Source organism: Salarias fasciatus, chromosome 17, assembly GCF_902148845.1.
Source record: "Salarias fasciatus chromosome 17, fSalaFa1.1, whole genome shotgun sequence".
In the NCBI taxonomy this organism is placed as follows: domain Eukaryota; kingdom Metazoa; phylum Chordata; class Actinopteri; order Blenniiformes; family Blenniidae; genus Salarias; species Salarias fasciatus.
The window spans coordinates 6330691-6341656 of NC_043761.1; the positions used below are offsets into that span (position 1 = coordinate 6330691).

General features: G+C 41.4%; 2 protein-coding genes across 7 annotated transcripts; one reads left to right on the plus strand and one right to left on the minus strand.

The window, feature by feature from the left end:
• Positions 1-2516: 2516 nt before the first annotated feature.
• On the minus strand, positions 2517-6402 carry atp5f1c (ATP synthase F1 subunit gamma). 5 transcript variants are annotated; one of them, XM_030113588.1, is made up of 9 exons: positions 6306-6401; positions 5788-5822; positions 4843-4974; positions 4553-4760; positions 4197-4340; positions 4060-4119; positions 3808-3968; positions 3136-3232; positions 2517-2705 (listed from the first exon to the last, which is right to left on the minus strand). In XM_030113588.1, exons 1-9 carry the CDS (start codon positions 6383-6385, stop codon positions 2702-2704), a joined length of 921 nt encoding a protein of 306 aa, XP_029969448.1. In that variant the 5' UTR covers positions 6386-6401; the 3' UTR covers positions 2517-2701. The 5 variants fall into 5 exon arrangements, with proteins under 5 accessions (XP_029969448.1, XP_029969447.1, XP_029969445.1 ...); XM_030113587.1 differs by having other exon boundaries at positions 3808-3963; positions 4055-4119; XM_030113585.1 differs by lacking the exon at positions 2517-2705 and adding an exon at positions 2897-2918 and having other exon boundaries at positions 6306-6402.
• Positions 6403-6697: 295 nt separating this feature from the next.
• On the plus strand, positions 6698-10930 carry kin (Kin17 DNA and RNA binding protein). Of its 2 annotated transcripts, XM_030113582.1 has the most exons (12): positions 6698-6915; positions 7017-7111; positions 7449-7492; positions 7571-7693; positions 7954-8138; positions 8219-8267; positions 8519-8570; positions 8644-8761; positions 8837-8965; positions 9102-9201; positions 9898-9998; positions 10651-10930. In XM_030113582.1, exons 1-12 carry the CDS (start codon positions 6802-6804, stop codon positions 10708-10710), a joined length of 1170 nt encoding a protein of 389 aa, XP_029969442.1. In that variant the 5' UTR covers positions 6698-6801; the 3' UTR covers positions 10711-10930. The 2 variants fall into 2 exon arrangements, with proteins under 2 accessions (XP_029969442.1, XP_029969443.1); XM_030113583.1 differs by lacking the exon at positions 10651-10930 and having other exon boundaries at positions 9860-9991.
• The last annotated feature ends 36 nt before the right edge of the window (positions 10931-10966 follow it).

Genomic DNA, 10966 nt, shown 5'->3' on the forward strand with positions numbered 1-10966 from the left:
CACACACACACACATAGACAGAGATAGAGAGAGAGAGTAATACATGCAAACCAGGAAGACCCTCTGCTTTCTGTCTATATTTAGAGGAAACTGTTGCCACGGATCAACACTCAATTTGGATTAAGAGTAAATAAAACAGGAACATCGACTGAAAGGATCTGAATCCAGATCAGATCAGATCAGATCAGATCAGATCAGATGGGATCAACTGAGTTAAAATCACAGTTATCAAGGAACATGAAGTCCTTTTGGAGTGGGATGGGTGGCTGTTCCACACTCAGAGGGAACTTGAGAGCTTCAAACAGATGCGGAGAGACACTTTGGAGTAAAAGAAGTCAAATTTATTATACAACAGCGCCATCTGGTGGAATTTTATTTCAATACAGCTATCTAAAAATAGATCTTTCAGATAGGATTTAACAGTGGCTGCTGAACGGTTGTTGTATTTCAGAGTATTCTTACGCATGATGTTAAAGTGAAATTTAACAGCTTTTGCTGGTTTAAGATCCTTTTCAGAAGTAGAGGAAGTTCATCTCCTGATATTACAATATGTCACCGTGGTTCTGTAGCGGAGCCAGAGTGGGGGCAAGGGGGCGGGTCGCCCAGGGCCCACAAGTCATAGGGCCCCGTTTCATGTGATGTGTCACATTAATCGGAATAAATTATTCTAATAAAATGTGCAGTGTGTGCAAGAAGGTATACGCATATGATGGTGGGCTCCCAATTTGCCAATTCTTACATTACGACTGTCCATGAATGCATTGGCTGTGCGGAATTAAGGAGTTTTTTCTTTGCACTTGGTCCGAACTCTTTGGAGGGAAGTTAAACACTATGCTAAACACTATGCTAGCCGCTAGCGCTACACCCATAACCTAACATCGGAGCCACTGGTGAGTCAGAGAAACCTTCAAAATATTATCTTTATCAGAATGCTGTGGTCTTAAACACCTGGCTATATGAATGTGCCTTGTGTATAAGAGACCGCAGAGTCTATTTTTTTTTCTAATATACGTGAATTCCAAAAGAGAGATCGCTGTGTCTATATCTATCTGAATAGATTGTGTAATTTTAGACCAGCTGTCTTCATTTCATATTGAAGCTGTATCAAAGACGGTACAGATTTACCCCGTGACTTTTTATCTGAGCTTTCAGCACCATGGAGAGCGACGCTCTGAGATTGACACCCTTCAGGCTGTATTTGTGTGTATGCGTGTGTGCATGCATATGTGTATTTGTTCTTCAGAACAAGTTTGTGAACTTGTGAGCATTAGGGTGTTGTTTGATGGTAGGATGAGGTATTGTTTGAATGGTAAAACTACTATCGTAAGGGCCCCTCGAGAATGCTCCGGCCTCTCGTTTCTCAGTGAGGAGGTCAAGGTTTTGCGAGGTTCACTAGAAACTCTGAATCGCTCCAAGTTTTGAATTTCAAAGAAATTAGAGAATAAACTGAAAACAGTTGAACTCATGCTCAATGTGAAACTCCTTTTGGGAATTCTGAGAGTACAAGGTTTCAATATTGGGTGTTTGTGGGTGTTTCATCTGTGAAAAATGTTTCACATAAAACTTGTATTAAAAAAAAAAGTATAACATGGATGAAGAGGTGGGATTAATTTTAATTAGATGTCACATTGCATATTTTATTCTAGATATTGAAGCTGTTTTTCTCAAATATGTTAGAGAAAAAAAATCATTTTTAATGAGTAGATTTGTAGAAGAGATCTAAACTCACAGGATGTGTTGTTCCAAGTTTAAACTGCTGAGAGACATTCCATATGTATTTATACACACATCAGCCAAAATATCAGCTCTACCTTGCAGTATACCATCAGAACTGTCTTTATTATGTTCAGATCAGGTGATGATTTTTCTAGTGCTGTCAGTTTTAATCACGATTAATCCATTGAGGTCTGCCAATTGGGTCAAAGAACAGAACTAGAGGATAATAGTCTTTCTCCTGACATTGGGACTGATTTATGAGGATTAGATTCTTCATTGTGATTAATCTCAACTTTAAAAAAGTTAATTGTTGACAGCTCTCCATGAATTAATCACGATTAATTGCGATCAATGCGATTAAAACTGACAGCACTAGATTTGTCTTTTTCATGGTGCAGTTTTGTTGATCCTGTAACTGTGGCTTCAGCATCGATATATTCTGCATTTGGAGATGAGCTGAACCCCCGTCCTTATTCTCCTCTGACATCGAGGTAGTTTAATTCCCTGGGTATTACCTCTTTCTCAGACCTTTATTCCAGGAGATGGTGGAGGGTGAAAATCCCAGGAGATTCTGAAACTCTCCAAACTCTTCTTCATCCTCATGCTGTGAACTTCAGCAGCTCGCCTTGAAGCTCTACATGTAGTTGAGCGCAGCGAGTGATATGTTGTAATTTATGGCATATGAACAACAGAATCCAAGAGTTTAAACCTCATCTTGGGTTGAGTGAAGTGGTGTAAACTAAAATACATGAATGAAAGAGACACTCCTGAATCCCTGCACGAGGCTGACTCACAAGCCGACATTCATCTCAGTATTTTATTGGCAGATACAGGAACTGAAGAAGAGGGCGAAGGTTCTGAGTAGGAGGTTTATTTTCTCTGGATATTTTACAAATAGAAGCACAAACGTTCATTAGACTCGACAGCAGCGTGTCCGAAGTACTTTGGGGGGGGGGGGCTACGGGCGAACGATGACCTGGCCCATTTATCTGCAAAGAGAGAATGAGAAAGAGAAATAAAAGTGAGAAGACTGAGGGGAATCAAACATCACCTTTTGGACCCGGGAGGTTCTCTGCTAAAGCTAAAGGGCATCTGGTCTGTTAGAGGGGTGAATGTCTGACACTGCTACAGAAAAGGCTCATTAAACTTTCTCTGGGGGGATCTACAGCATTACCTCCCGCCTTTAAGACGAGCCTCAGTTCCTGAGTTGAGCGAAGGGTCAGAGAGGAGAATTAGTCATGAAAAGATGTGACAGCTTTGAGAAATGTAAAAAAAGAAAAAAAAAAAGACATGCATAGCTAAGTGGGAATCTGTTGGGAGGAGAGGAAAGGTTTCAGAGGTCAGGAAGTTGGCAGAGTGAAGGAGGACAGTAATGAAAGGATGGACGGAGGCAGATAGCAGCAATAAGGAGAGACTCACAGAGCGGCGGCTCCGGAGATGATCTCAATGAGCTCCTTGGTGATGACAGCCTGGCGGGTACGGTTGAAGGTCAGCGTCAGCTTGTCAATCATCTCAGCTGGAGACAAGGGAGGAAGTCAAAGTCAGAAAAAGATCGTACTCACAGTAACGTTAGTATTATTACTGGCTCTGTTTCCAGTGCGTCACTAATTGAAGCCAATAACTGTCTTATTATATCTCTTTTCTGTAAACACAGCAAAAATAAGGTAGATTTCAACAGCAAAGTTTCATTTTAAGGAAAAATGTTTAACTTCAGGACAGGAATGACAAATTGAATCCTAAATCATGACGATTGTTGTTTTACAAAGGGGAAAAAAATTAACTCAAATCTGACACAATTTGAAATTAGAATTGAGAAAATAATTTCTTTACGTCTCCTGAAAGTCACATTTAAATGGTAAAACTCTGAAACAGAAACAGGAAGGTAATAAGTGTCTTGTCAGTAAAATGTCAATAAATCTGAGAAAAGAAAAAGCATCTGCTCAGAATGAGTGCTCTGGCTGAGATGCGTTTAAGGACACTACAAAATATAGGTAATCCTACATTCTGAGCTTGAGGATCTTTTCTGTACACATTTTATTTATGGAGTTAAAATATTTGAAAGGAGAAGTTTTGTCCCCTCTGCAGTCTTACAGGCGTTCTTGCTGGCGCTGTCCATGGCCGTCATCCTGGCGCTCTGCTCGCTGCAGGACGACTCCCTCAGAGCCAGGTACAGGATGTTGACCAGAGCAAACTCCTGGTAGTTCCTCAGCACATCGGCGTCGATGTCGTCGTAGACGCCCATGCTCTCTGAGAGGAGGAAACCCCAGTGATGAGAGCTGAATCTGAAGAAACCCACACCTTCAAGGATAAAAAAAAATAAGAAACCAGCAGCAGGTACCTGCATTGGCCACGGTGTCGGTGGAGAACACCGGCTTCTGGTCCGTCTTGTAGGAGATGACAGACCTGTGGGAGGAGACAGCTCTCAGATGGGCTCACTTTGTGTTCGTGGCTGCTTAGAATGAGCGCGGCGGAATCATAACCTGAATCTGTTGAAGACCACGGATCCCTGATCGAACTCGTAGCCCGAGTTGAGCAGCTCGGTGGCGATGATGGAGGCGTCGCCGAAGGAGGGGGGCTTGCGGCCCACTTCCTTGCAGTTGAGGATGATGTGCTGTCCATGAGTTCTAGTGATGGAAAAACATGGCAAAACTAAACCGGAGCCACATTTTCAAACTATTTCAAAAGAAATTCCAGGACATTCAGATCAAATCTAAAAGTTTACTTTGGATCCTTCACAAGAAAATAATGAAAAATGTTGAATTATTGTGGATTATTTTTCATTTTCCCTTTTCCACCCCATTTCATAGAAGTGTGTGAGGCTGGAACTTCTTCCCACCTGTGCAGCAGACCCCTCAGCTTGTCTCCCACATTGACCACCATCACCTCCTTGCCGGAGTCAGTCAGGCTGGCGATCTCGTTCTTGATGGTCTTGGCCACGCCGGAGTGGATGGCGCCACACAGGCCACGGTCGGAGGTCACGCCGATGATCAGGTGCTTGGCGGCTTTGTCCTCGGGCGCTTTGATTTCAGCTTTCTCATACAGAGCTGGAGACAGTAACGCCGGTTAGTTTCATGTACCGTAAAGCTTGAAATCATTTTCACCGTGACAAGAGATGTTTGGACGAACCCAGAGCTCCGGTGCCGTAGACACGGGCCGGCTTCAGCTGCCGCTCAGCGCGGGCATACTTGGCGGCAGCCACCATTTTCATGGACTTTGTGATTTTCTGGATGTTCTTGATGGACTTCAACCGAATGGTGACTGGAGGAAAAACAAAGACAGGACTGTGAGAGGGTATATTGTAATCAAATTCTAATTTGTTGTGATAATTTTGGTCACAGCTGAACAACAGTGCAGGTAAATTAAAGTTAATGTGGATTTTAATCTTCTATGGATGTAGGAATAACGCCTCAGTCAATTATCATTTCCTTCAAAAGCTTAGATGAAATGTGGTTCTTACATTCATTGACAGTTTATTAAAACAAATCAACACGTGACAGGGCAATTTTATTAGCACTAATACTATTTGTAACCAATATTATCTGAAGTATATGCATTACAGAAAATTACTCGTGTTGTTGAAATTAAAATAAAACTTGTCCTCTTGCAATATACTCTCTGTCATTACGGGCTTGATAATTGCAAAATATGATCTACGAACATCACATAAATAAAATAAAATTACTACAGTGAAATTACAAAATCCAACAACAATTTCAAGATATTTAAAAATGTCAGACACTGATGTGATTGAGACAATGTCATTCAACTTGTGTGGTTACAGAGCTACCATGTGGATGAGCTACATTATGCGTGTCCCTGACTGTGTGACCTTGTTGACTTTTTCTAAATCAGAAAACTGTGCACGCAGTTTACTTTCATGACAACAATTACAGGCTCACTTAGTGCGTGTGGATAAATCTGTAAGTGTGTTTCTGCAGCTCTCTGCTGTGTCCTCCAATAGAAAAGTGCAAGATTGGTGCTGATATTATTCAGTTTGTGTTTGTGAATTGTGACGCTGTTTTGGTGCGTTTTTTGTGTCATTCTGCATAAGTCTTCTGTTACAGTACTTACTGTCCTTCAGGGTAGCCATGTTCCTGACCTGCCCACTGTGAACAGAGACGGTGCATGTGAGTTTTAGCTGCAAGCATGTTGTTACTGCGTTATGACCACAGATCTGCATGAACTTATTGCAATTAAAAAGTTGGATGTCAGTGTATTTCGCAGCTAAAGCTAACATGCAGCAAGCTAGCGTCCGATAACTTAGGAGCGTTGACACTTTGTTAAACTTATCTACATTTCTTTGGCTTTCTTTAACTTTATATAAGTTATAGATAAAGCTGTCTGTAAACCGACATATCTATACTGAATGTTAAATATCACAGATTTAGTTAAAAAAAATCACGTTAGCATTAGCTTTTAGCACACCACTGTCATTCATTATCGCGGCCTGCACGTCCTTGCACTCAATGACTGCAAATACTGCACTCAAAACGCCGCACACTTGTACCCAAGACACATCCATCACACGTCCAAATATTAGAATAAAGATAAATGTTCCTTAGAATATGTTCAGATGGGCTTAACTTTACCATTGTGGGGCGAAAACCAAAGCGCTGGTCCGGGCGAACATGGTTACTCCAGTGAAGGTCAGACCCGCGGGACTGCGCATGCGCAAGATAAAGGCGACATGGAGAGATGTTGCCTTCAGTTGCGGCCAGAAAGCATTGGAAGATTGAGAACTTCACAGACTCGTCCCACATCACCGATTAAAAGAGAAACTGTAAAAGGCAAAAAACGAAAAGCAAGAACAGTTTCATATTTTGAATTCATCAAATCGTACACCAAATACACATCATAACTTCACAAATATTTCAGCATGGTTTATGTTTATTTTGCTAAGGGAGCAGACATGAAAGTTTAAATTACCCAGCTGAGGTGTAGTTCCTGAACTACACATGAACTATCGCGAGACTCTGACGTCACGAGCGGAAACTACGTTTCGAAGCGGTTCGTGTTTTTCTCGTCTCTTTTTCGCGTTCTTTCTTATTTTTGTCGCGTTTTTGAGTTTGTTTTTGCTGTTTTGAAATGGGGAAAGCGGATTTTCTGTCGCCGAAGGCGATAAGTAACCGCATAAAAGCCAAAGGCCTTCAGAAGTTGAGGTGGTACTGTCAGATGTGTCAGAAACAGTGTCGAGACGAGGTGAGTCGGCTAGTGTAATCTGAATACGCTATTTAAAAAAAAAAAAAAATAGACATACTTTTGGATGTTTACGCTCACATTTTGTTCATTTTCGTTGACAGAATGGCTTCAAATGTCACTGCATGTCGGAGTCCCACCAGCGGCAGCTGCTGCTGGCCTCAGAAAACCCCTCGAAATTCATGGATTACTTCTCAGAGTGAGTGTGTGTCCATCATTAAACGTGTTTGTATTTTACTTCCGGGTATCAGTGTTTATCTTTCCCTTCATACAGCTTCAAAAGATAAAATGTTAACTCTCTCCTGTATGTTGCACAAAATAGACCACAGATTTGCTTCTTGTTACAAGTGGGAATCCAGATTAAACAGTTATTGATAATAATGATACATTCAGAAGAAATCAAAGTCCAAAATTTTTACAACAGTCTTGTTTAGCTACCTTGTTTAGTTACCTCTTCCCAAAATATTTTACTTGTCCTGTATTGCCACTTAAAACCACTGAGTTTTATTTTTTTAAAACGTCTGTTTTTGTCCCAGTGAGTTCAAGAGCGGCTTCCTGGAGCTGCTGAGAAGACGCTTTGGTGAGTGAAGTCCTCCAGATGCGATTTAGCGGTCGCTTAAATCTTTGTGTTTGTGTTTAATTCTTCTCTCGTCCACAGGAACCAAGAGAGTTCACAACAACATCGTGTACAACGAGTACATCAGTGACCGGGAACACATCCATATGAACTCCACGCAGTGGGAGACGCTCACAGACTTCACCAAGTGGCTGGGCAGGAAAGGTCAGAAGACTTAAAGACCCTCTCCAAAAACACTTTCCCTTCCTGGATTTGTTCTTATTTCCATTTTTTTAATCTGTCCAACTTTTCACTCAATTTTTAGTATATTTGCTTCTACTTTTCTCTCTTGTTTGTCTTTTTATGAGCTCTGTTATTATCTATTATTCTGTGCAGTCTTTTATTGCCATTTATTGTGTCTTTGTTGTTCTTTTGTGTTGTATGTTTCACTAACTTTGTACTAAACGGTGGAATTTGTCTGTCAGGATTGTGCAAAGTTGACGAGACCCCGAAGGGCTGGTACATCCAGTACATCGACCGCGACCCCGAGACCATCCGCCGCCAGGAGGAGCAGGCGAGGAAGAAGAAGCAGGAGCTGGACGACGAGGAGCGCAGCGCCAAGTTCATCGAGGAGCAGGTCCGCCGAGGCCGCGACGGCAAGGAGGTGGAGGTGAGCGGCGGCACGCCACGCAGCCGAGGACATTCTGATGAACGGTTTTAACTTAACCTCTTCTTTTTTATTTTCTGTAGGAAACTACAGTTTTCACTGAGCTCAAACGTGAGAGTGAAGAAGAGAAAGGTGGGTGTGTTTTGTTTGGATTTAAACAATAAAAAGAGGAGGAAACACTGTGTTTAGTAGATTATTTTATAGTTAATAATTCTGACAGTTTGAAACCTTTTTCACATTTGTAAGGAAGATATAATTATAAAGCTCATCCTGTAAAATCTGCTGATGCCCAACATCAAAAAATGTATTCCCAAAAATGCATCTTGGCATAGGAAAGGCTTTTTTCATGTTTAATTTTCTCTTCTTCTGCGGTTTTTGTTCAGTTGCTTTCAACCTGGGTGCCTCCTCGTCTCTGGCTGGCTCCTCCAAACCGAGGTACTAAAGTTTTAATTCACTTTGATGGTTTTGTGTTTCCAGCTTCTGCTAACTGGATGGTTTTCCTTCTCAGTTCTGTCCTGGGAGCCAGCGCTCTGAAGCCGTCCTCCTCCTCCTCGATGAAAAGGAAAGACCCGTCGGACTCCAGAGGGGAGAAGAAGAGGAAGTCGGCTCTGGAGGAGATCATGGAGGTGTGTGTGTGTGTTTGTCTGTGTGTGTTTCCAGGTTAGTGTCCGCTGGTGTTTTGACCGGCTTTGTGATTTCAGATGGAGGAGAAGAAGAAGAAGAAGCAGCAGGCAGTCAGGACTGATTACTGGCTGCAGCCCAACATCGTCGTCAAAGTCGTCACGAAGAAACTGGGAGAGAAGTACCACAAGAAGAAAGCTGTTGTCATGGTAACGGGCGTCTTCTTCCTCCTCGTCTTCATCGTTGTCTTCTTTATAGTCGTTCTCTCCTCCGTCTCTGTGTTCTTTATTGTAGTTTGCTTCTTGGTTGTTTCCTTTGTCTTCTTCTTCTTTTTTGTCTTCACAGGAAGTGCGGGATCAATACGGCGCCGTGGTGAAGATGATCGACTCTGGAGACAAACTGAAACTGGACCAAAACCACGTGGAGACGGTCATCCCTGCACCAGGTGCAACAACACATCCCCTCCAAGCTGAAAACCCTCAAACAAGGCCAGAAATCGGTTCACATCCAAATCCTGATTCTTATTTAATAAGATTTGCATCGATCTCAAATTTCCAAGTATTGCTATTTCAGCCACACCTACAGTTTCAGCTCATCACTACACTAAACCCTCTGTTTACAACTCAGAACTGGCATCCTTTGTCACTTAAAGAGCGTTGATTATGAATCAAGAATTGCTTCTGAATCGAATCATCACCCCAAGAACTCGAATTGGAGTTGTTGAAAGATTCTCAGCCATACTGGAATTATGTCCCAGACATGCTCAGAGTACATCGTGTAAACTGAAATTTCAGAAGCAGTTTCACACTCGGCAATTTCAAAAAATAATAGAATTAATAACAAATCATTCCCAGAAATTGCACTAATTGATAAATGGAAGGTATTGACAGCTGTAATTTGTTTATTTAAAAAAATATATATATATCACAAATCACATCGTTGTAATACTTTTCTGATACTATTTATAGTCCAACACACATGTACACACGTTTTTTTTTTTTTTTTTTTTTTTTTTTTTTTTATTATTATGGTCAGAAAAGGCCCATTTTGCTCCTCGTTTCCAGCGTTTATCCGTTCCTCTGACGTTTAATTCACATGCACAGCGGCCGTTTGTGAGCACTGAGCCTGTTTCCCTGTGCAGGGAAGCGGGTGCTGATCCTGAACGGCCCGTTCAGAGACACCGAGGCCGTGTTGGAGGGGATCGAGGAGAAGGACTTCAGCGCTTCGCTAACGCTCGACTCGGTGAGTCAGTTTTATCACATTGAAAGTGTGGTGCAACAGATAGAACAAATCTTATTTCGTATTTCTTCAGAAAGCAGAATAATTCCAATGTGCGTTTTTAAGCTGGGAAATCATTCAGCAGAGTTGTTGAAAGTGAGAAATATGAATATATTAAGTGGATTTTTCAGGTTTGTGCTTTTATTCTTGCCGATGACAAAAATCTGAACTTTCCCCTTGTTTTAATCTCTGAGTTCAGAATAACATTCATCCAAAGAAAAGTCATCAGATTATATCAATAGTGGTTGAATTGCTAGACTAAGACCTTAAAAACATTACGTTTTAAATGGAAATGAGTTATTTTGAGAGCAGTTTATGACAAGTTGAATGAAGAAAAGAAGTGTGTTGTATCGGCAAAGGTTCAAATTTTCACTCGAGTCCATTTCAGAACCTTAATCTCTACTTCAGTCGTGAAATCAGAACTTCTCGGTATTTTTCACGCATTATTTAACACTTAAAGATGATTTGAAACTTTGTGACTTGAATTTATCGCCTCAGGGAGGAAAAAATAGGAAAAAGACGAGGAAGTGTGCTGAGAGCTTTAATATTTGGAGCGGCAGCAAAGAGGGCATTATGTGGACGTTAGTTTGAATCTTTCTGTCCTCGCCGTCCTCAGGGTCCACAGAGGGGGAAACGGGTCAGCATCGCCTACGAGGATTTCTCCAAACTGGCCTGAAGAAGTAGCCTCAGCTCAAACTCTGAGGCAGAAGATTTTTTTTTTTTTTTTTTTTTTTTTTTAATTATCAGCTGTCAGACCTCTACTGTGTCAGAGTGATCCCTGTACTGTACATATCCCACAATGCACCAAAGACACGGACAGTGTTTTTGATCTAGTCCCTTTTATTTGCAACATTTTCAATGTGAATTTTGTCCAAATAAATTTTCTCAAAAGTCACTTTGAATATTTTGTGGAAAATAGTTTCTTTAAATCT